Genomic DNA, 24314 nt, shown 5'->3' with positions numbered 1-24314 from the left:
CTAGTCATGCCAGTGTTACTCAACATTCACATATGAAGTTGTTCATGCATGTATGCCAGTCCATCCTTATATTTATGGGCATGTTTTTGGAACAAAGTGTATTGACTGCAAACGGACAAGGCCCCTAGGGAAGGATTGAATTAATATAAAAAAGGTTTTCACTAATTGCTTTCACATTTGGGCAATTTAGCAGGCTGGCTAACAACTTTTTCCCAATCATATTCTTAGGTTGAACTGTGAGGACGGGTGCAACCGCCCTAATTCTTTTCTCCTTTCAATTCATGAGTCCTAGGAATATTTGAGTATTATGAATATGCTGGTTCGTTTGGTGGATAATGGTTTTAATTTCTATGCTTATAATCTCATCCGGTTCCTGTAAAGGCTGCCACGTCATTGTTCTGTTTGTGGGGAATACAGTATGAACTATCTGCAAGGGAGAATGGGTATGGGGTTTTTGTTCCAGGCCGGCAACAATGAAATAGCGTTATAACTTTTAATCCTAATCCAAATTTGTTTTTATTTTACATAAAAACACTCATCTTCTTCATTCATTTAAAGCAAAAAACAAAAAAGCCTTAAAAAAGTTGCATATTTAAAATCTCTTGAAAATGTATTCAGCTTTTACCGTTTCCGTTGTTCTTTCATTTCAGTTATGACGGACACCATAACCGAGAGTTGGCTGTATTATGTGTTAGTGGGCCTGATGCTGATACCTGTTTATATGTTCTGCACTCTCTTGAAGTTTTTCGGTTGGAAATTGTTTGTTAACAATTAATCTGCCTCTCCTGTTCGCTCTAGCCTCTGATCATTCCTATACACACATACACACGCACATATTCCCTGCATTACCGCCACAAAACAAAAGAGGCCCATGTAAATGTGTTGTTTCATAGAGCTGCAGAAGTACGAAGGACATTTATCCGCACACAAAGTAAGTTTAATTAATTTTCTCGTTTAATTAGTACTTCAAAGCACAATCGGATATGGGTTGATGATGTTACACACAAAGCCATCCAGAAAGATACTTAAGCTTTGTTGTCTAGTGGGTTGGTTGCCACGTTCGTGTGTCCTTTGTTAAATTTTACGAGCAACTCGAAATAGCCTAAATAAATATTTGTGTCTGTTTGCCTGTCTCACACAGAGTGTAATGTGGATATTTTGAGTGTATTACAAATAGTTTTAGACACTCCAATTAAATGTTATTTATGGTTATAATCCATCGACATGTGCGGCAAATGTTGCGTATGTGATATAATCAAAAATTTTTGAAAATTGAAAACATTTTAGGGTTCTATGAACAATCGGAACTATCTCTATAAGAGATACATATACTAATTACCATTCATAATATGGAGTAATCATTGACAAATAAAAAAAAAATAAATACATTATTCTCGTTTGTTCGAAATTTTCAAGTTCTATAATGTAGAAAATATTTATTCGTATTCGTTTCATCGTTATTTATATGTGAAAAACTGATTTTTATATAAAAACAAAAATTTTTCTGCGATATATTCCCCCATAGAATTTGGCATAAATTGACCAAAGGGGAAGATATAGAAAAGCCAAATTTGAAAGTTACACTGAAAGCAATATCCGTTTTTACCATCGGATAGAGAAAATATATATCCTTCACATATAAATCTGTATGTTCATCCTTTTGCATTAGGTCACAGTGGTAACATTTCTCTCAGTTTCGTATTTTCAAGTTATATATTGTGGAAAATATGTATTCGTTTCATCGTTATTTATAGGTGAAAAACTGATTTTTATATAAAAACAAAAAATTTTCTGCGATATATTCCCCCATAGAATTTGGCATAAATTGACCAAAGGGGACGATATAGAAAAGCCAAATTTGAAAGTTACACTGAAAGCAATATCCGTTTTTACCATCGGATAGAGAATAGAGAAAAGATCTATCCTTCACATATAAATCTGTATGTTCATCCTTTTGCATTAGGTCACAGTGGTAACATTTCTCTCAGTTTCGTATATGATGCATTACTGTGATTCAGAAGACTATACAAATCGAAACTGACCTTTCAATATATCCTTGGCTTTTCAGTGTCTTCCCGTTTGACCAATTTCTATAGAGGAATACATTGCAAAACCCCATGTTTCACATATAGATGGCGCTGAAATGAATATTCATACGAGGGCAGTTCGGAAACTTCTTAGCCTATCACAAAAAGCGCGGTATAAACAGAAAAAAGTTAAGTGTTTTGGAAACTTCCATCTCTGTTATGAACACATGTTAAATTTTGTTTCGATCTGGCAACTCCTTCATATAGAAACAGCTGTTCAAAAAAAGACGCATCCGCAATTTTTTTACAATGGAAAAATTAGAAATGCGTGCTGTCATTAAATATTTACATAAAAAAGGCTTATCGGGACAAGAAATTCATAATGATATGGTGAATGTGTTAGGTGAAAGTGCTCCTTCATATGCAACAGTATTGGGTTGCTGAATTTAAACGTGGTCGTACAAGCATTGAAGATGAACTACGTAGTGGACGTCCAAAAACAACAACAACAACAGAAATTGTAGCCAAAGTGCATGATATGGTATTATTAAGCGTCGTTTCATAACTGTTGATGAGAAATGGATCCACCACTATACTCCGGAGACAAAAGAACAATCCAAACAATGGACTGAAGCTGGAGGAAGTGCCCCAAAGAAGGCAAAAACAATTCAATCGGCTGGTAAGGTTATGGCAACGGGTTTTTGGGACTTCAAAGGTATTTTATTGATTGACTATCTGCAAAAGGGTAAAACAATAAATTCAGAGTACTATTGCAACCTTTTTGATCAATTAAATGTACAAATTCGAGAAAAACGTCCTGACTTACAACACAAAAAAATAATTTTTCATCAAGACAATGCACCAGCGCACAAGAGTGTTTTATCAATGGCTAAAATCAACGAATTAAAGTACAAGTTGCTTGACCACCCACCTTATTCTCCTGATTTAGCTCCTAGTGACTTTTACTTGTTCCCAAATCTAAAAAAATCCTTGCTGGCAAGCGTTTTACCTCAAATGAAGATGCAATTACAGTTGTAAACCACTATTTTGGAGACCTTGAGGAAAACTATTTTAATCAAGGAATAGAATTGCTAGAAAAGCGTTGGACTAAGTGTATTGAAGTTTCAGGAGATTATATTGAAAAATAAAAATATTTTTGAAAAACTAACTATTCTCTTTCATTGATAGGGTAAGAAGTTTCCGAACCGCCCTCGTATACTGATTTATTTTCCCTCAAATAAAGATTTCTTAACCATACACCCACACAGAAAAAAATTTCCGTAGTTAAACTAACGTTAAATTTGACGTATTTTTATTGGAAAAAAATATTTGCTTGTAAAGGGTGATTTGTTAAGAGCTTGATAACTTTTTTTAAAAAAAAAACGCATAAAATTTGCAAAATCTCATCGGTTCTTTATTTGAAACGTTAGATTGGTCCATGACATTTACTTTTTGAAGATAATTTCATTTAAATGTTGACCGCGGCTGCGTCTTAGGTGGTCCATTCGGAAAGTCCAATTTTGGGCAACTTTTTCGAGCATTTCGGCCGGAATAGCCCGAATTTCTTCGGAAATGTTGTCTTCCAAAGCTGGAATAGTTGCTGGCTTATTTCTGTAGACTTTAGACTTGACGTAGCCCCACAAAAAATAGTCTAAAGGCGTCAAATCGCATGATCTTGGTGGCCAACTTACCGGTCCATTTCTTGAGATGAATTGTTCTCCGAAGTTTTCCCTCAAAATGGCCATAGAATCGCGAGCTGTGTGGCATGTAGCGCCATCTTGTTGAAACCACATGTCAACCAAGTTCAGTTCTTCCATTTTTGGCAACAAAAAGTTTGTTAGCATCGAACGATAGCGATCGCCATTCACCGTAACGTTGCGTCCAACAGCATCTTTGAAAAAATACGGTCCAGCGTACAAACCACACCAAACAGTGCATTTTTCGGGATGCATGGGCAGTTCTTGAACGGCTTCTGGTTGCTCTTCACTCCAAATGCGGCAATTTTGCTTATTTACGTAGCCATTCAACCAGAAATGAGCCTCATCGCTGAACAAAATTTGTCGATAAAAAAGCGGATTTTCTGCCAACTTTTCTAGGGCCCATTCACTGAAAATTCGACGTTGTGGCAGATCGTAAGTCTATTCATGATGAAATGTCAAAGCATACTGAGCATCTTTCTCTTTGACACCATGTCTGAAATCCCACGTGATCTGTCAAATACTAATGCATGAAAATCCTAACCTCAAAAGAATCACCCTTTAGTTACATTTTATTATTTTTATCGAAATTTTCCACAGCTTAATGAAATCTTACTTTTTTTAAGTATGTATCAAAAATTGTATGAACTAAACGTGAGTATAAAGTTCAATGACCGCACACATAAGTTCAATATGAACTAAAACAAAAGAAGATTCCCTAAAAAATAGTAAGAATGTACTACTGTATGGTTAAAATGGCCATGATTTGGCGCCAATGAGTTTCTTCTTTACTTTTAGTTAATTTTTTCTTCTATGAGATGATGTATTTTCGTGAACTGCAGTTAAAAAGTACAACTTGGCAATAAAATTTCCTGGTTTTAACAACGCTTTGTGGAAATCTCAAAATGTGGAGTAAAATTTAGTTCAATTTTCGTGCGTGGTAGTTCATCTTCCTATAAAACAGTTCACTTTTTTCCGGGGCATTGAATAATAATTTAGAATCGAAAAAGATACCGAGATCCAAAAATCTCTCAGAGTTTGGGAATAAAAAATGATTCTAGGTAATTTAAACAATTAAATAATTTAATTTAAACAATAGTGGGCCCAAAAATGTTTGTAATAAAAATGTGATTTAGTTTAAATATATATTAATATTAAGTAAATTCGGTATTATCACCAAAAAAAGTAATAAGTCTCTGTATATCTATGGAATATGGAAGCAGGCTTAACGTGGGTTATCATTGGCCTACATCGAGTTTGCTCATTTTGATTGGCTTTAGTGTTATCACATTTCCTTCCGCATGTGTATTTGTGGCTATATATGTGTCAGTATGTCAGTGTTGTCTAATTTATTTTATCCATTTGTTTACATACATTCAAATAAACACACATATACATATATATGTACGAACATGTTTATAGCAAAGATATATAGACATTAGGCTGTTTCGATAGATCATAGGCTTATTATGATTTTATTATCATCAGAATGCCTGCTTTAGAGCTTTTTGTTTTTTTGGCCGAAGCCGATGTTCGGCACAATAATCGTCCAAAAACCGATTAATTTCCTGAAATTTGTAATGAAAGAATTTTGGAGTGTTTTAATTCAATATTAGCATATTTTATTCGACAAAGGTATAAAAACAGCAATATTTCAACCCATATCTTATTATATTCTTTTGGAACTAACAGACTTTTTAGTATCCTCAGTAGTTTGATATTATCATGACAAACAAGAATTTTTTACGTCTTATTTGTACTGGGTGTTTTGACTGAAACAAAATCAACACTGTGACAATTCGATATGAAATAAATTATTCAAAATCCTTCGGCTTCGGTTAACCAGCCACTTGACGCCGAAGACCGATTATCGATTTTTGGCTGAATGGCAAACCGATAGGTCGAGCTCTAGCTTACTTTACGAGTTTTCGAATAATTGGTACAAATCCGAATGGCAATTCAAAATTCGTAAAGCAAAAAACATAATAATAATGCGAAATTAAATACCCCGAAGAACATTGACTTATTACACCCAGAAAAAACTGACCCCTTCTTTAAGTTAAAATGAACTCATTGTGAAGAAAGTTGAACTTCGTATAGCGCCAAACACATTTTTGTTTGTTTGAACGATGTGATTTTCGTAGAAATTGGGTAGAATGCATTCCATATATTAGTTAACATTTTCCTATATTTATGTACCACTATACTACCGAATAAAAAAATTTAACTGAATTGAATTCATATATGGAATGATTTTATTGAACTTTTTTCATTCATTGGGACAAATCTTACATATTTGTGGTAAACCTTTTACTTCAAAATTAGAACTACTTACATTCACTTTTCTTCTTCTTGTTCCTTTCACTTTTAATAAGATGCTGCGTAACGATTTTGTCCTCCTTTTACCATTTCAATGCCTACAAATATAAAAAAATCATAAAGGGTGATACGGTCAAAATTTGGTCAATATAAACTTGACGTATTTCTTTCCAAATACGCGATGATAAACAAAATACGACGGCCAAAGCGCGATCCCGGAGGCTGTACACGACGATGCTGACAAAGTTTGACTGCGTGGTAATGGACGACGAAACATACGTCAAAGCCGACTACAAGCAGCTTCCGGGACAGGAGTTTTATACGGCAAAAGGAAGGGGAAAGGTAGCAGATATTTTCAAGCACATAAAACTGTCAAAGTTCGCAAAGAAATATCTGGTTTGGCAAGCCATCTGTACCTGTGGCTTGAAAAGCAGCATTTTCATAGCTTCCGGGACTGTCAACCAAGAAATTTACGTGAAAGAGTGTTTGAATAAACGTCTTCTGCCTTTCCTGAAGAAACACGGTTGTTCCGTACTGTTTTGGCCGGATTTAGCATCTTGCCATTACGGTAAAAAGGCCATGGAGTGGTACGCCGCCAACAACGTGCAGGTGGTTCCCAAGGACAAGAACCCTCCCAACACGCCAGAGCTCCGCCCAATTGAGAAATACTGGGCTATTGTCAAGCGGAACCTAAAGAAGACCAAAAAAACTGCTAAGGACGAGCAGCAGTTCAAGGCAAACTGGCTTTCTGCGGCGAAGAAGGTGGACAAGGTGACTGTACAAAATCTGATGGCAGGTGTCAAGCGTGAGGCCCGGCAATTCGGATTTGGAAAAGCGAAAGCCTAACTGAATATTTTCCCTGAATTTTATACTAATTGAACTATAAAAGAAATTTAATTTGATTTTTTAAATAAAAGATTTCACCGATTTTTTCCTTGACCAAATTTTGACCCTTTAAGCCTATTTTTTCACAAAAGGTTGGCGTCCTGAATATTACCTGATGAATGTAGGGGTTGTTATTATGTTGGTGGTTTCTTTCTTTGTACACCATTACGAACATTGATAGACTTATTGTTTGTTATTAATGTTTAATAATTTTCAAAAAACGAACATGTTTCTCACTAATCTAAAATAACAAATATTTTACACTCAAAAAAAGTGAACTCTCTATTTCACTAAAGCCAATTTAACTTTATTTTAGTTCATGGAATTATTATGTTTGGAGAAAGTTTCCTCTACTCTAATAATTTTTTGCGTACGTTAGTTAAATTAACTAAAACCGAGGAAAAATATATACACAAATGAAGGATACAAATTAACTAAATTCGTGTCTTCCACAAAATAGTTTAATATTTCTTTAAATTTGTAAATTTTACTACGAATGCGTCCATCATTAACTTCGTATGTCACTAAAGACATTCTTGCAATTTTGAACTCCAATTTTTTCCTTCTAACTACAAACTTTTCTTTAACAAGTGAAAACACTTAATTATGTCTAATAAATTTTCTTGAAATTGTCGAAAAATATTTACTTATTTTATGACATCGGCGTGATGCCAGCGTTTGTTATACTGTTTAGTTAACATTTTCTAAAAATATTCAACATTTTTTAAAATTAACCGAAATTTTTCTTCCAGGTGGGTTCACTGTTTTTTCAGTGTATATATATTTTATTTGTTTTTTATTATATTACTTTACTATATTATTTTTTAACAATAAGCTTTCTATAATAAAGGATGTCAGAATTAACATTTTATAAGAAATTTTACGAAATTTGAGGAAACTTGGTTTTAGTTCGGATTTTGTTTATTTTTACGAATGCTTTTCCTTCGTTTTGACTGGGAGTAGCTTTAAATCTTAAATAAATAAATAAAAATGGGTAACCTCGATGTTGGTGGGAAAAAAATTGGCCATAGACTGGAAAAAAACTATGATTTAAATAAATGGTTCTTGAACAAACTGAATATTTTGAAAATATCTTCAATATTAACATTGACCATGAAAGATTATATGATTATATAGTCAATATTATTAAGGGCATTGATTGCGAAGCAATCATTAAAAAAGTAACCGATAAATGAAAATTAGCAGTTTTTCGGCGTAGACATAGTACGGTACCAACATTTAGGAGAAAATTGTATCCATAATTTATAACTTATAAATATTTGCGTGTTTCGACCATATTTCTAATCTATTCTAATTTATTTGTTAGTCCACGTCCTATTATGCTACGTCACGGTATTTGAATTAACAAAAATTTGACTTACCTGTTTTTTATATTTTATTTTGTTAATTTTACAAAATGTTATTCTAACACATGCTTCTTTAAGAAGGTATATAAGCTGAAATCAAAATACCTATTTTCATACGTCACGTTATATTGTATGCATACAAAATGTATCACGTTATTAACACATCCACAACTAAGCAGTGATTTTTTCAGTTTTTTTTTCATTAACAATGAAATGCAATGCACAGTAACAAATATTTATTTTGTTCGAAATTGTTTTTCTTTTCACGAAGAGATGAAATATGCTTCCATTATGTTTCTATAAAAATTATCACAATCTCATTAATTTTGATTAAAGGTAGAATTATATACCATGCATTCAATGCGTACAATGCGTGCGATGATTGAAGAGTTGAAATTTCTCTTTGAAATCAAAAGCTCGAATAGGCTGTCGCAAACAGAAAAAATCAACCCTTCCATCAACGCACGGATTGACGCATGGTGTGTAATTCAACCTTAACTCTCGACTGACGGACAAAATGAAAATTCTATGTACGAGAGCGGTTCGGAAACTTCTTAGCCTATCAATGAAAGAGAATAGTTAGTTTTTCAAAAATATTTTTATTTTTCAATATAATCTCCTGAAACTTCAATACACTTAGTCCAACGCTTTTCTAGAAATTCTATCCCTTGATTAAAATAGTTTTCCTCAAGGTCTTCAAAATCGTGGTTTACAACTGTAATTGCTTCATTTGAGGTAAAACGCTTGCCAAGAAGGAATTTTTTTTTTAGATTTGGGAACAAGTAAAATTCACTGGGAGCTAAATCAGGAGAATAAGGTGGGTGGTCAAGCAACTCGTACTTTAATTTGTTGATTTTAGCCATTGTTAAAACACTCTTGTGCGCTGGTGCGTTGTCTTGATGGAAAATTATTTTTTTGTGTTGTAAGCCAGGACGTTTTTCTCGAATTTATACATTAAATTGATCCAAAAGGTTGCAATTATTTGAATTTATTGTTTTACCCTTTTTCAAATGATTGACTATCTGCAAAAGGGTAAAACAATAAATTCAAATAATTGCAACCTTTTGGATCAATTAAATGTACAAATTCGAGAAAAATAAAATACCTTTGAAGTCCAAAAAACCTTTGCCATAACCTTACCAGCCGATTGAATTGTTTTTGTCTTCTTTGGGGCACTTCCTCCAGCTTCAGTCCATTGTTTGGATTGTTCTTTTGTCTCTGGAGTATAGTAGTGGATCCATATCTCATCAACAGTTATGAAACGGCGCTTAAAATGCATTTTATTTCGCTTAAAACGATCCAAACAATCTTGAGAAATGTTCATTCTTATGCGTTTTTGATCGACTGTTAACAAATGCGGCACCCATCTTGCATAAAGTTTTTCCATCTGTAGTTCTTCATGCAAAATTAAATGGACTCGATCATTTGAGATGCCCATGATATAAGCAATTTCACTCACGTTTATTCGTCGATCATTTAATCATGCACTTTGTCTTCTTTTGGGGCACTTCCTCCAGCTTCAGTCCATTGTTCGGATTGTTCTTTTGTCTCTGGAGTATAGTGGTGGATCCATGTCTCATCAACAGTTATGAAACGGCGCTTAAATCCATTTTATTTCGCTTAAAACGATCCAAACAAGCTTGAGCAATGTTCATTCTTATGCGTTTTTGATGGACTGTTAACAAATGCGGCACCCATCTTGCAGAATGTTTTTCCATCTGTAGTTCTTCATGCAAAATTATATGGACTCGAATATTTGAGATGTCCATGATATAAGCAATTTCACGCACTTTTATTCGTCGATCATTTAATACCATATCATGCACTTTGGCTACAATTTCTGTTGTTGTTGCTGTTTTTTGGACGTCCACTACGTGGTTCATATTCAATGCTCGTACGACCACGTTTAAATTCAGCAACCCATTTTTTTTACTGTTGCATATGAAGGAGCACCTTCACCTAACACATTCACCACATCATTATGAATTTCTTGTCCCGATAAAACTTTCTTATGTAAATATTTAATATTTTCATTGTTGTGTTGTTCCGGAAATCATTGATGCTGTGCGCAACTGATATTACAAGATCGTCGTGTGAACCTATCGTTTGGGAAAACCTTAGTCATTATTGGGACCAGCATAAATTCTATATTGGATGAACATTGGACCGTTAAACATTTTTTGCGTTGGATCCCATACAATTTGTCAATCGCTAAAAAAGGCTCGTGTCGATTAGTCGAAAGAAATATTCCAAAACTACGATCGCGGTGCTTCGAAACATGTCTATGATATCGGGTGACAGGTGATGAATCGTAGAGTTATGAGCATAAGACCGAAAGCGGTTGATGCGTTCAATATGAATGTTTTGGAGATACCTCAACCGGAGTGGCAAAAGTGCTTCACTAACACTAGTTTACAAAATATGTTTGTTTTTTTTTTCATGTACATTTGTTGAGATATGACTTTTCTTATGTATTTTGATCTGCTGAATTCGAAAAAACATTTAAACATTTTTTTATGGAACAGTTTTTGAGATATCCCGTTATTTTTAGTGTTTTGCTCTTTTTTCACTAAACAAATTATATCTCGAGTTAGAAATGTCCGATTACATCGTTGCTATAAAGGGTGATTCTTTTGAGGTTAGGATTTTCATGCATTAGTATTTGACAGATCACGTGGGATTTCAGACATGGTGTCAAAGAGAAAGATGCTCAGTATGCTTTGACATTTCATCATGAATAGACTTACTAACGAGCCACAACGTCGAATTTTCAGTGAATGGGCCCTAGAAAAGTTGGCAGAAAATCCGCTTTTTTATCGACAAATTTTGTTCAGCGATGAGGCTCATTTCTGGTTGAATGGCTACGTAAATAAGCAAAATTGCCGCATTTGGAGTGAAGAGCAACCAGAAGCCGTTCAAGAACTGCCCATGCATCCCGAAAAATGCACTGTTTGGTGTGGTTTGTACGCTGGTGGAATCATTGGACCGTATTTTTTCAAAGATGCTGTTGGACGCAACGTTACGGTGAATGGCGATCGCTATCGTTCGATGCTAACAAACTTTTTGTTGCCAAAAATGGAAGAACTGAACTTGGTTGACATGTGGTTTCAACAAGATGGCGCTACATGCCACACAGCTCGCGATTCTATGGCCATTTTGAGGGAAAACTTCGGAGAACAATTCATCTCAAGAAATGGACCGGTAAGTTGGCCACCAAGATCATGCGATTTGACGCCTTTAGACTATTTTTTGTGGGGCTACGTCAAGTCTAAAGTCTACAGAAATAAGCCAGCAACTATTCCAACTTTGGAAGACAACATTTCCGAAGAAATTCGGGCTATTCCGGCCGAAATGCTCGAAAAAGTTGCCCAAAATTGGACTTTCCGAATGGACCACCTAAGACGCAGCCGCGGTCAACATTTAAATGAAATTATCTTCAAAAAGTAAATGTCATGGACCAATCTAACGTTTCAAATAAAGAACCGATGAGATTTTGCAAATTTTATGCGTTTTTTTTAAAAAAAAAGTTATCAAGCTCTTAACAAATCACCCTTTACTTAAATGAAAGGTATTGGGATGACGAATAATCGTGTATAATTGGATCTGTGATAAGTTAAGTGCTTTTTTATATGCAATCCAGAAATTGGATATATCAGATATTTAAAGATTACTTCATCGCCATATAGCTTTAACGGAGGAACGCAAATTTCAAAGTTGAATATCCTAAATTTATTGACAACAAAGGTTATGATCTATTCTTTTAATTGTAGTATCTGTATTTCAATGAAATATGCCCGTAATATTTAAATTTAAATTTGAGGATATTAAATAAATGAATTGGATTTTGGTGTGTATGCATTTACAAAAGGCTTGTTAATTCTTGAATTATATGCCAACCCAATGTAACCCAAACCCATTGTAAATATTTAATATTAAAGTGGAGCATACAATATCCTTAGAATGTGCGTATAAACAGGCACATCATACATACAAATAAATGTTTGTATGAAAATAGGTTTGTTGTTCCTGTGGCATTTACTTCCATGCGGTCATATTGTGAGTGGCGTTCCATGGCGACGTCTTCCTTCGCTTGAGATGTTGGCCAAATAAATACCGGAAGCGAAGCATGAAACTAACCACGTTTGGGATCTGTGACCTTAATATCGGAATCGAAATCTCAGAGCAAACATTACCATTGTGGCAATCATTCCTTAATATGGAAGATATAAGCGACCGCAAACAACGACTACCACCGACCTCCATAACCTGCCCCTTCCATTGCTCTTACATCGAAAGGGATTTGCCAATGTGACATTCGATTCGATTTGATATTAAAAATAGGATGTTCTCAATGGGATACCAAACAAGCCCGATAGACAGATACAAACAGCCTTGTATCCTATTCGTTTCCGAATGTCGGTTGAGTAATGCCCATGGATTACAGAATCTTGTTTGGGAGGGAAATGTGACATTTCACATTTTGTGCTGTTTGCTGGAAATCGCTCGTCTCCAGAGACACAAATCTCCACACAGTCATCGTTACACAGATGGATACACCAATGCAACCTTTACTCATTAGGTTTGCTTAATTGTATCATCACTTCTGAATAGTCCCTTGTGCACATGTAATCTTCAGAGGAATTCGGGATTGTAGCTATCTGCCAGAACAGGAAATGAAAACGCCAGCTCCATGTATTGCAGACAGGCCGTTTGCATTAATATGAATCACATTGTGGATGTCTCTTAATGTTCCTGAGTTAGTGTGGCCAATTTGTCCGATACAGCTCGGTTTGAAACTAACCTTCTGTGATATATGTGTCGTAGTGTTGATTATTTCACAACGTCCTCTCGATAAGGACATAGACAAATTAATAGTACTGATTTTGCTTGCATTTTGGCAAAGAATTTGTGAAAGAGGGTGTTATTTTCTTAACTAATGAGAAATCTTCCCTAGAATATACACTGACAAAATATTGTCGTGAGGCCAAAGATTTCATGTCCTTAAAATAGGCATGCAAATTTTGCTTAGCATAGAGGACGCATTTCTCTGCTACAAAGTTCTTTTCCTTGTCCCAAAGTCGATAAACTTTTCGTTTCGTTTTGTCATTTTGGGTATCTTAACACGAAAGAAAATGTTGTTTAATTAAGGTCAACTTGGCTTTAATAAAAATTCTTCAAATTTAATGAAATCGTCTTTAAATTTGTGGACGTTTTGTATCTTGACTACACGTTTAAAAATAGCAGACGTTTTCCTATACTTTATTTTAAAGACACAATTTCTACTTGAAGTCGAGTCTGAATTTGGAAATTTAAGTTGTCGTTAACACGTTTTTGATGGACTTAATAAGTTTTACCTAACCAAAAGTTAGCTCAAAATGAGTTAGTCTTTGCCTGATAATATTAGTTACCTTCTAAATATAAAAAATATACATATATAAATTCTAGTAATATCAGGCTAGAGTTTGTATTTCTGTGATTGTAAGAGTTCCTTTAATTCATTCGCTCAGATGATTTTGATTTGTACACCCAGAAAAAAGTGACCCCTTCTTTAAGTTAAAATTAACTCATTGTGAAGAAAGTTGAACTTGGTATAGCGCCAAAGACATTTTTATTTGTTTGAATGATGTGATTTTCGTAGAAATTACGTAGAATGCATTCCGTATATTAGTTAATATTTTCCTATATTTATGTACCACTATACTACAGAATGAAACAATTTAACTGAATTGAATTCATATATGGAATGATTTTATTGAACTTTTTTCATTCATTTGGACAAATCTTACATATTTGTGGTAAACCTTTTACTTCAAATTTAGATCTGCTTACCTTCGTTTTTAAATACAATTTTATGTATTTATATAAGCAATTTTTTCTTCAATAAAAGACTTGTTTTATTAATATATTGAATATATTTATTTAGAATCAACAGCATCGACTGGCCTTGAAATATTAAAACACATTTTTTCTTCTTGTAAAGGGTGATTCTTTTGAGGTTAGGATTTTCATGCATTAGTATTTGACAGATCACGTGGGATTTCAGACATGGTGTCAAAGAGAAAGATGCTCAGTATGCTTTGACATTTCATCATGAATAGACTTACTAACGAGCCACAACGTCGAATTTTCAGTGAATGGGCCCTAGAAAAGTTGGCAAAAAATCCGCTTTTTTATCGACAAATTTTGTTCAGCGATGAGGCTCATTTCTGGTTGAATGGCTACGTAAATAAGCAAAATTGCCGCATTTGGAGTGAAGAGCAACCAGAAGCCGTTCAAGAACTGCCCATGCATCCCGAAAAATGCACTGTTTGGTGTGGTTTGTACGCTGGTGGAATCATTGGACCGTATTTTTTCAAAGATGCTGTTGGACGCAACGTTACGGTGAATGGCGATCGCTATCGTTCGATGCTAACAAACTTTTTGTTGCCAAAAATGGAAGAACTGAACTTGGTTGACATATGGTTTCAACAAGATGGCGCTACATGCCACACAGCTCGCGATTCTATGGCCATTTTGAGGGAAAACTTCGGAGAACAATTCATCTCAAGAAATGGACCGGTAAGTTGGCCACCAAGATCATGCGATTTGACGCCTTTAGACTATTTTTTGTGGGGCTACGTCAAGTCTAAAGTCTACAGAAATAAGCCAGCAACTATTCCAGCTTTGGAAGACAACATTTCCGAAGAAATTCGGGCTATTCCGGCCGAAATGCTCGAAAAAGTTGCCCAAAATTGGACTTTCCGAATGGACCACCTAAGACGCAGCCGCGGTCAACATTTAAATGAAATTATCTTCAAAAAGTAAATGTCATGGACCAATCTAACGTTTCAAATAAAGAACCGATGAGATTTTGCAAATTTTATGCGTTTTTTTTTAAAAAAAAGTTATCAAGCTCTTAACAAATCACCCTTTAGTACCTTTCACTTTGAATAATTTGCTGCCTAGCAATTTTGTCCACCTTTTACAATTTCAATACCTACAAATATAAACAAAAAAATCCAAAACCAATTTTTTCACAAAAGGTTAGCGTCACTGAATATTACCTGATAATTGAAGATTCCAAAATGAAGTCGAATGAAGGGGTTGTTATTCTGCTGGTGTTTTCTTTTTTATAAACCAATTTTCAAAAAACGAACATTTTTCTCACTAATTTAAAATAACAAATATTTTATATATTTTATTTGTTTTTTATAATATTATTTTACTATATTATTTTTTAACAATCTCTCCGTATACCATAAAAACGCGATTCCAACTAAAAAACAACCCACGCGCAAACATATCGATTACATCAAAGACAGGTATCGATTGCAGGTAGATAAAAGAAATGTAGGAAATTTTCCTATATTCTAACAAGTGTGTTTCCTTAAGTTTTGAAAGGATTGAATACTTCTTAGTACCAATGAACTAAAATATTTTTCTATGCCAAGTGTTATTCGTATGTATGATAAGCTTTCTATAATAAAGGAAGTCAGTATTATCGTTTTATAAGAAATTTTACTAAATTTGAGGAAACTTGGTTTTAGTTCGGTTTTTGTTTATTTTTATGAATGCTTTGTTATCAGTGAATAAAATTTTCTTTTTCAGTAGTAAATTCTTATACCCAGCGAAGAAAACAGTATTAGTAAAATTCCATGCCCTATTCTAGTTAATGAACAATTCCTAACTGCTTTCAGTTTAGGATTTTTTTTACTGAAACAAGTAAATTTTATTATTTCACACAAAATATTAACTGAGTGGAAATAAAATAACTAAACTAAATTGATGAACATTTTTTCCTTTAGTTTCGAAGACACTTTTTTCTGGGTGTAGCTGCTTTGTTAATTGCGCACACAGACTAGGAATTTCAAAAAGGTTTAAAGGCATTTCTCAATGCCTTATTCGCCTCTTTTTCCATATTACTAAGGCTATGGTCACACTAGGCAAATATTTGACAAAAATAAGTATCAAACATTTTTCCAGAACCATTTTCTAAATATCTGGATATGGTTTTTGAAAAATATTGCTACCATGATTTTATGTATCCAATATGAGCTAAAAATTTCTGTTGGTTTGGCTGTGGCGACGGATTCTTTTTTGATTTATGTCAAATATTTGCCTAGTGTGACCAAAGCATAAGAATAACATCTAAAAAAAGAGAGAAGTTCACCACTGTGGTATCACAATGGACTGAATAGTCTAAGTGAGCCTGATACATCGGGCTGCCACATAACCTAACCTAACCTAACATCTAAAAAAGGAAAACAATAATCCATATAAACAAGAAAATAAAAAATTCATTTGTCACTGTAATTTAAGCTTCCAATTCCATTTATATCGTCAATGTTTCAGGCAATGATGGTTTCTATTGGAGAAAATCAAAGTTCAATTATTAAACTGTATTCTAATTATGTATTGTATTTAAATGTTACTTACCGCGATCCATTCGAAAGAATTTACGAGGGCAGTTCGGCAAAAACAATTCAATTGGCTGGTAAGGTTATGGCAACGGTTTTTTTGGGACTTCAAAGGTATTTTATTGATTGACTATCTGCAAAAGGGTAAAACAATAAATTCAGAGTACTATTGCAACCTTTTGGATCAATTAAATGTACAAATTCGAGAAAAACGAGTTGCTTGACCACCCACCTTATTCTCCTGATTTAGCTCCCAGTGACATTTACTTGTTCCCAAATCTAAAAAAAAAATCCTTGCTGGCAAGCATTTTAACTCAAATGAAGATGCAATTACAGTTGTAAACCACTATTTTGAAGACCTTGAGGAAAACTATTTTAATCAAGGGATAGAATTGCTGGAAAAGCGTTGGACTAAGTGTTTTGAAGTTTCAGGAGATTATATTCAAAAATAAAAATATTTTTGAAAAACTAACTATTCTCTTTCATTGATAGGCTACGAAGTTTCCGAACCGCCCTCGTAAAAGTGATCCCAAATCAAATTTTCTTCAGAAATCGATTTACACACCCTCAAAAAAATCGCTTCTGTAACATATACCCCAAACACATTTTGCTTCAAGCATATATATTTTCATGATTGGTCCAAACAAACTATTGTTTGTATTGTTCAAACTTATCATGTTTCACCTTAGGGCATACACTGATAGAAAAAATTTAATGAAATTTTCTTTGTGTGGATATATTTTTAAAGCGCCAATTGGTTACTTCCAGCTTACTCTCTAGGTCTCTCTTTCTAAACACATATATGTTTATACGCTATTTCTAAATTAATATTTGTTTGCATCTAAGCATATTATATTTACAAACATGTTATGTCCCAAAGATAATATGCTCTAACATATTAACATATATGTCCCAAACATGTTATGCTAGTTTATGAACATTATATGCTTGCACTTAAAAATATTGTGTTAAAAAATTTGAGTTCCAAACATATAATTTTTACACCTAAACATATGAAAAACAGTCTTTTTCGTCCGTGCACAGAATGATAGTCCCTACACGCAGAGAAATAGCATGATAACCCTCAAGAACAATATATATTTTTTTTGTCGAAAACATGTAAAACATATACATTTTCGCCGAAATCAGATACATACTTTTCGATAAAATAACATGGTTGCGGCAAACATGTTCCATGTTCACCGCCCTAAAAAGCATTTTGCTCACAGAACATGTTTGGAATGATCATGTTACTTCTCTGCGTGTAGATATGAAGGTAGTCCGAAAAAAGCAACAATTTTAAAAATGTATAACCTCCTCTTAACTCGATATATATAGATTAGCGTGGCGGTGATCGACTGATATTGATGCCCAATGAGTGGTTTTCTGCTCTTGGATATGAAAGCAAAGGCCAAATTAAGAGATAAAAGTGGATTGGGAGAAAATTTTTCCGTGGAGGGGTGGAAAGAAAGACCACAACGTTATACTAACATGTTTGAAAATGGTAAACGAACGTCTAAAAGTATATCTTTGTAATTTATTAAATTTGCATTTAAATTCATTAAATTGCTTAAATAAATACAAATAAATCCTCCTAAAGGACGTAATGTCTGATTTTGGGCAAATTTTATACAAAGTTTCTTTTGTATAACACTTCAAATGTTAACACACAGTTAGTAAACATTTTTTACGTGCGTTGAAATAAACAAACATATACAGTTTGTAGATGTATCTATTTTTGTGAATAGTTTCTAAGGGAACAATTTTACTTTAAATTGCATACTGTAGCTGTGGTAAGGTTGGAAATTTACAACTATTTAATGACTCTTTAAGTTGCAACATTTCTGTGGATACAGGTAAATAAACTCTAAAGCTGTAGCGTTTTCAATCCCACCATAGTCAATGGCGGCAGCCCGTGTGGTGCATAAACTTTATGCGGCCATCAGACAGCCGCCAATGATGGTAGGTAGCACCCAAACAAATACACATCGAAAATCTGCTCCATGGTACCACCATGCGACCATTGAAGCGTGTCGGAAATGGAATTCTGTTCTGGCTTTAGTATACCCGAATGAACATAGAATGCGGCGGCACATGCCATTCATACCTGCCACCACATTGACTCCACCAGTTCCATCGATCCATTTATCCACGTGTATCTACCCATCCGTCCATCCAGCCATTCCTTTGGTTGTGTATGTTTCTATCCGTGCTATCATTCCATTGCAACCGATATGGAATCAATAGTTATGTTTTGTTTACCGCTACTGTGTCCGATTCAATGAACTTTCACAATGATTTGATTTCGAATAAAATTGCTATTTTTCTATTTGGCCAATTTGGGGAAGACGTTTCGTTGTATACCGCCATTATCGGCCACAATAAATGGAAATGGTGAGTGGAGCTCGTCTCGACCACTCTCATTAGGGTGAGTGGCAAATGGTACCGATTATCTCTTTAATGGCAAATAAAATGGCGAACACTGATTGGAGCAGAAAGAGGGCGGATGGATACACCATTGCCCCGCTCTAAAATATATCAAATTGAAAGAACAAATCAATGAAATATATTTGCTTTGGCAAATATAAGAAGGATGAAAATTTTTTGTAATTTTGATTACAAAATATATTTTTTTGACATTAAAGCTTTGAGGAATTTCAAGTAGTGAAGTAAAGAAATAAAATAAAATAAATGTGGGATCCATCACTAGATGGTGGATATTGTATGTCGTGCGAAATCGATATCGCACCCCATACAAAGGTTTTTCATTTCTTCAAAAGACTGGAAAGGGTGGAAATTCGTCTAGTAGTACTATATTCATGAAAAGGAGACATGTACACATACACACGCAGAGAAGGAATATGTTCACCCCTACCATGTTTCAAGAGCAAAATGTTATTTTTAGAGGGAGAACATGAAACATTTTTGTCGCAAAATTGTTGTTTTCTCGGCAAACATATACATGGTTGCCGAAATCAAATACAATGAAACCTCTCAAACTTGGACACTCTTAAAACCCCACATCTCCCAAACATGGACAGTTGTCTAGAAGCGTATGTTATGCTAATTTAACACATTAAAATTAGCCCCTCAAACCTGCACACCTCTCATAGGTGGACAACATTTAGAAGACCGTGGGTATCCACCTTTCAGAGATTTCAATGTACATAATTTTCGAGAAAATAGCAAACATGTTCCATGTTCACCGTCCAAAAGTAACCATTTTGCTCTTGAAACATGTTCGGGGTGATCATATTTCTTTCCTGAGTGCACTCACCGACAAAGTAGTTTTAGAATTCTAATATTCCGCTCGTGAACTTAAGAACTTAATCAGAAGAAGAATTTCATATATATTCTAATATTTATTTTTCTTGTCCTTAAATTCGGTTATAGTGGCAGCCCTTATATCTCAATCTGTATGTTGTGTCAGATTACGTGTAAAACCACCTAGAGATGATTCGAAACACCCAGAAATGTCGCCAACATTACTAAGAGGGGAAAACTACCGGAAAAACTTTTTAGTGTTTGTCCAAAACTGGTATTGAACCTTGGTATGAATCATTGCAAGGCGGACATGCTAACCGTTGCACTACACAGATACAAATAAGTTTGAGAACCAATAACTTTTTGGAAACCCAACGACAAACTTTGTTTCAGAAGGCAACAAATAGTTTGTGTTCTCAACAACCTAATTTGTAAGTAATTTGCTGAGCACCAACCCTCAACAAATATTTTTTTAATTTGAATGAAAGTATTTGTATATTGTTTGTTGAACGTCTATTTATGATCTCTAACAAATTTATTGACGACCTCAACAAAAATGTGATTTGTTTGCGTTTTTTAAGAAGCAACAAAAATTTTGTTTTTTAACAACGATATTATTCCCTACAACCCCTTTCCCGATCAAATATCGACAAAAATTTAGGTGTTTGTCGTTGAGAGACAAGCTTAAACTTCCCTACAATATCAAGAAAATCAAGGAAATTTTCTCCAAGATTCAAAATGTCGGGTAAGTGGAGGTCCCGGAGTTTATTTTTTTTCCCGGACCTAAAAAAAGTCGGGTAAAGGGTCCCTCTCCTCTACAAAATATCGTAAAGTATTGTGGCGGATCTTTGTCTAGTTGCCAACCCTAACCTTTCCTGAAAATTTCAATCAAATCTGAAGACTTTGGCCCAAGCCGGTCAGCGGGAGGTCCCCCTCCCCGACCAGATATTAAAAAATTGTGTACCCTATTTTCTCACCACATGATCACTCTCTGCGTTCTCTACAAACTTCAAGTAAATCGGTTCAGCCGTTTTCGAGCTTACCCGGAACGTACAAATAAACAAAGAATTTATATAAAGATCTCGTATACAACAAACACATTTAAGAAACCAACAAATAAACATTTTTCTGTATTTTCTCATGAGTGAGCTCTTTGCTTGCTATAATACTCATTTTGTTCTAACGGTAGTCTTTCACATTTTTTAGCTTTCGTACATATTCTCAGCGATGTGTGCGTCACCAGTCTTGTTATTTTTGTTTTCGTATCTATCAGGGCTGCGGAGTCTGAAGAGTCGTAGAAAATTTGCTCGACTCCGACTCCGGCCAAACAAAATTTGAAAAACACTTCATATCATTGTAATTAAATAAATATTTCGACAAATTAGATTCCATTCAAAGTGTATTAATATGGGTGAAATGTCACGGTGATATCAAAAGCAGGTTTTACTAGAATATGGGCTGAATTGATCAATTGTATTGCTCATTTTTAACATATTAAAATGTAGATTTTTGACCCTATATATACTCTTGATAAAGGTACAATTTTTTAGGCATGTCGAGTTCGAAGATGGGTCATACCGGACAATTTGATATAGCACCTACATATAAACCCATCTCCAATTTGTTTTAAGAAAATTTTCCCAGTCTAAAATTTTTATAAGATTAGTCCGAAATTTTGAGTTATTTGAGATCCATAAATAAATGCGGAAATTTCCCGTCGGCCCAGATTTTGTATATGGAGATAATTACTTGAGAAATCTCCATATACACCCGATGTCCTTGGAAGCTGTAATTTTAAATTAAACCTCTGCCAACGTACCATCTGAGGCGATCTTTGGGAAGAAAGTTTGTTTCATCAAAGCCAATAGAAATTCTTTACATTAAATTAATGATAACAGGTTGGCTGATAAGTCCCCGGTCTGACACATAGATGGCGTCGCTAGTATTAAATGCATATTATTTTTATATAGTACCAACCTTCAAATGATTCGTGTCAAAATTTGACGTCTGTAAGTCAATTAGTTTGTGAGATAGAGCGTCTTTTGTGAATCAACTTTTGTTATTGTGACAAAAAATGGAAAAAAAGAATTTCATGTTTTGATAAAATACTGTTTTCTGAAGGGAAAAAATACGGTGGAAGCAAAAACTTGGCTTGAGTTGAGTTTCCGGACTCTGCCCCAGGGAAATCAACAATAATTGATTGGTATGCAAAACTCAAGCGTGGTGAAATAAGCACGGAGGACGTTGAACGCAGTGGACGCCCGAAAGAGTTGGTTACCGACAAAAAAAAAAATGCACAAAATGATTTTGAATGACCGTAAAATGAAGTTGATCGAGATAGCAGAGGCCTTAAAGATATCAAAGGAATGTGTTGGTCATATCATTCATCAATATTTGGATATGCGGAAGCTCTGTGGAAAATGGGTGCCACGCGAGCTCACATTTGACCAAAAACAACAACGTGTTGATGATTCTGAGCGGTGTTTGTAGCTGTTAACTCGTAATACACCCGAGTTTTTCCATCGATATGTGACAATGCATGAAACATGGCTCCATCACTACACTCCTGAGTCCAATCGACAGTTGGCTGAGTGGACAGCGACCGGTGAACCGTCTTCGAAGCCTGGAAAGACTCAAAAGTCCGCTGGCAAAGTAATGGCCTCTGTTTTTTGGGATGCGCATGGAATAATTTTTATCGATTATCTTGAGAAGGGAAAAACCATCAACAGTGACAATTATATGGCATTATTGGTGCGTTTGAAGGTCGAAGAAGAAAAAAGTGTTGTTCCACCAAGACAACGTACCGTGCCACAAGTCATTGAGAACGATGGCAAAAATTCATGAATTGGACTTCGAATTGCTTCCCCACCCACCGTATTCTCCAGATCAGGCCCCCGGCGACTTTTTCTTGTTCTCAGACCTCAAAAGGAAGCTCGCATGGGAAAAATTTGGCTGCAATGAAGAGGTTATCGCCGAAACTGAGGCCTATTTTGAGGCAAAACCGAAGGAGTACTACCAAAATGGAATCAAAAAATTGGAAGGTCGTTATAATCGTTGTATCGCTCTTGAAGAGAACTATATTGAATAATAAAAACGAATTTTGACAAAAAAAAAATATGTCTTTCTTTGTTAGACCTGGGACTAATTTATTTGCGGTTTTTTTTTTTTTTTTTTTTGTACAGTATTCACCGTGGTTCTTCAATGTTACAACTGAATAGGAATCAACCGAACAATGTCGATTTTAAAACGTGGGTACTATTGGTACAAATAATGGTCTTTGAATTACATACATTTGATTTTTTTAATAATTTAATTGCATTAAATATTATTTTCCATAAATATAATCACATTTTTAACAAAACGGACTAAGAAGTCCAGTATATATAAATTTTAAAGTTATCCGAAGAAAAATCGTGCGCTTTTGTTTTCAGTTAGTATTTTATTACTTGGCATGTACAAAAATGATAATGAGTGTTAAATCAATCAATAGAATTTGGAAAATGTTGCATTTTTTGTTAGAATCGAAATCGCTATTTGACATGACCCTAATATATATTTTTTCAATTCTTTCAGGTGTACTACAACAACTCTGGTAAATTACCAATTGGACATATATGGGACACACAAATTCGAATATTCTTCACGTCTCAAGTAAAGTCTTGTACATACCTATGAATGTAGTACTCGTTCCCACCCCTAGTAATATGGCATAAAGACATTATCACATAGAGGCCATTGAACGGATCATCCATTCTAATCCAGCACTAATGATCGCTTGCAAAAAATTTCTCAAAGAGATTAAAAAAGCAAACACCATCAGATTCTTTCGTCCGATCATTATTTTATAGAAAAACACCATCTCATATATGATTCATGCTGCTGCTGCTGTTGTTGTTGTTGTCATCATCATCAGTTTCGCGTATGTTGTCGTTGCCTCTGATATAGCTAAATGTTCAAAGCTTAGTTGTAGTTGATAGTTGCGTTGGTTGTAGCATTGTAGTGAACATCGATGAGCCTTGGTTCCTCGAAAAGGTCAAGGCACGTCAATCTTAAGTAAAGAAAAACAAAAATCCCCCAAAACAAAACCAAAATTGAAATCATGCGCCTGCCTTATCGCAATAAAAAGACCACTCTGTGGGTCATGCTAGGAATTATTGTTGTCACAATGTTTCTATTTAAATACACGGAGTTACGTCCCATATGTTTCTTCAAGGACGAAGCAGTACCTGGCTCATTATCTGGACAATCACCGGCTATGATGAGAGGAGATATGGTAAGTACGCCCAAAACATTATATCATAAAATTAAGAATAAATTTATTTTATTATTATTTTGGCTTGAGGTCCTTTTAATAAAAAA

The 24314-nt window shown here is 34.6% G+C and overlaps 3 protein-coding genes across 7 annotated transcripts in view; 2 read left to right on the top strand and 1 right to left on the bottom strand.

Annotated features, from left to right (window-relative positions):
* Positions 1 to 24046, top strand: part of LOC142228084 (uncharacterized) — a 58011-nt gene extending 33965 nt beyond the window's left edge. The window contains exons 2-3 of one of the 2 annotated variants that reach the window (XR_012720065.1): positions 651 to 931; positions 23529 to 24046. Coding sequence is in view for 1 of the 2 variants with exons in the window: in XM_075298387.1 (XP_075154502.1) it covers positions 651 to 775 (125 nt within the window). In the remaining variant the exon portion in view is untranslated. Of the gene's footprint in view, positions 1 to 650; positions 934 to 23528 lie in introns of those variants that run through there. The other variant, XM_075298387.1, reaches the window with a different exon arrangement.
* The window catches only part of up (Troponin T, skeletal muscle), a 452387-nt gene that overhangs the window by 230007 nt on the left and 198066 nt on the right, over positions 1 to 24314 (bottom strand). The gene's annotated exons all lie outside the window — the stretch shown is intronic.
* Positions 24051 to 24314, top strand: part of Tpst (tyrosylprotein sulfotransferase) — an 88498-nt gene continuing 88234 nt past the window's right edge. For all 3 annotated transcript variants that reach the window (XM_075298384.1, XM_075298386.1, XM_075298385.1), the window contains exon 1: positions 24051 to 24228. In XM_075298384.1, the coding sequence (XP_075154499.1) occupies positions 24055 to 24228 (174 nt within the window). In that variant the 5' untranslated portion in view covers positions 24051 to 24054. The remainder of the gene's footprint in view (positions 24229 to 24314) is intronic.

This window comes from Haematobia irritans, chromosome 3 (genome assembly GCF_050003625.1).
Source record: "Haematobia irritans isolate KBUSLIRL chromosome 3, ASM5000362v1, whole genome shotgun sequence".
Taxonomy (NCBI): Eukaryota; Metazoa; Arthropoda; class Insecta; order Diptera; family Muscidae; genus Haematobia; species Haematobia irritans.
Note: the sequence above shows the minus strand (reverse complement) of the source record. Positions and strands in the feature narration are given on the sequence as shown.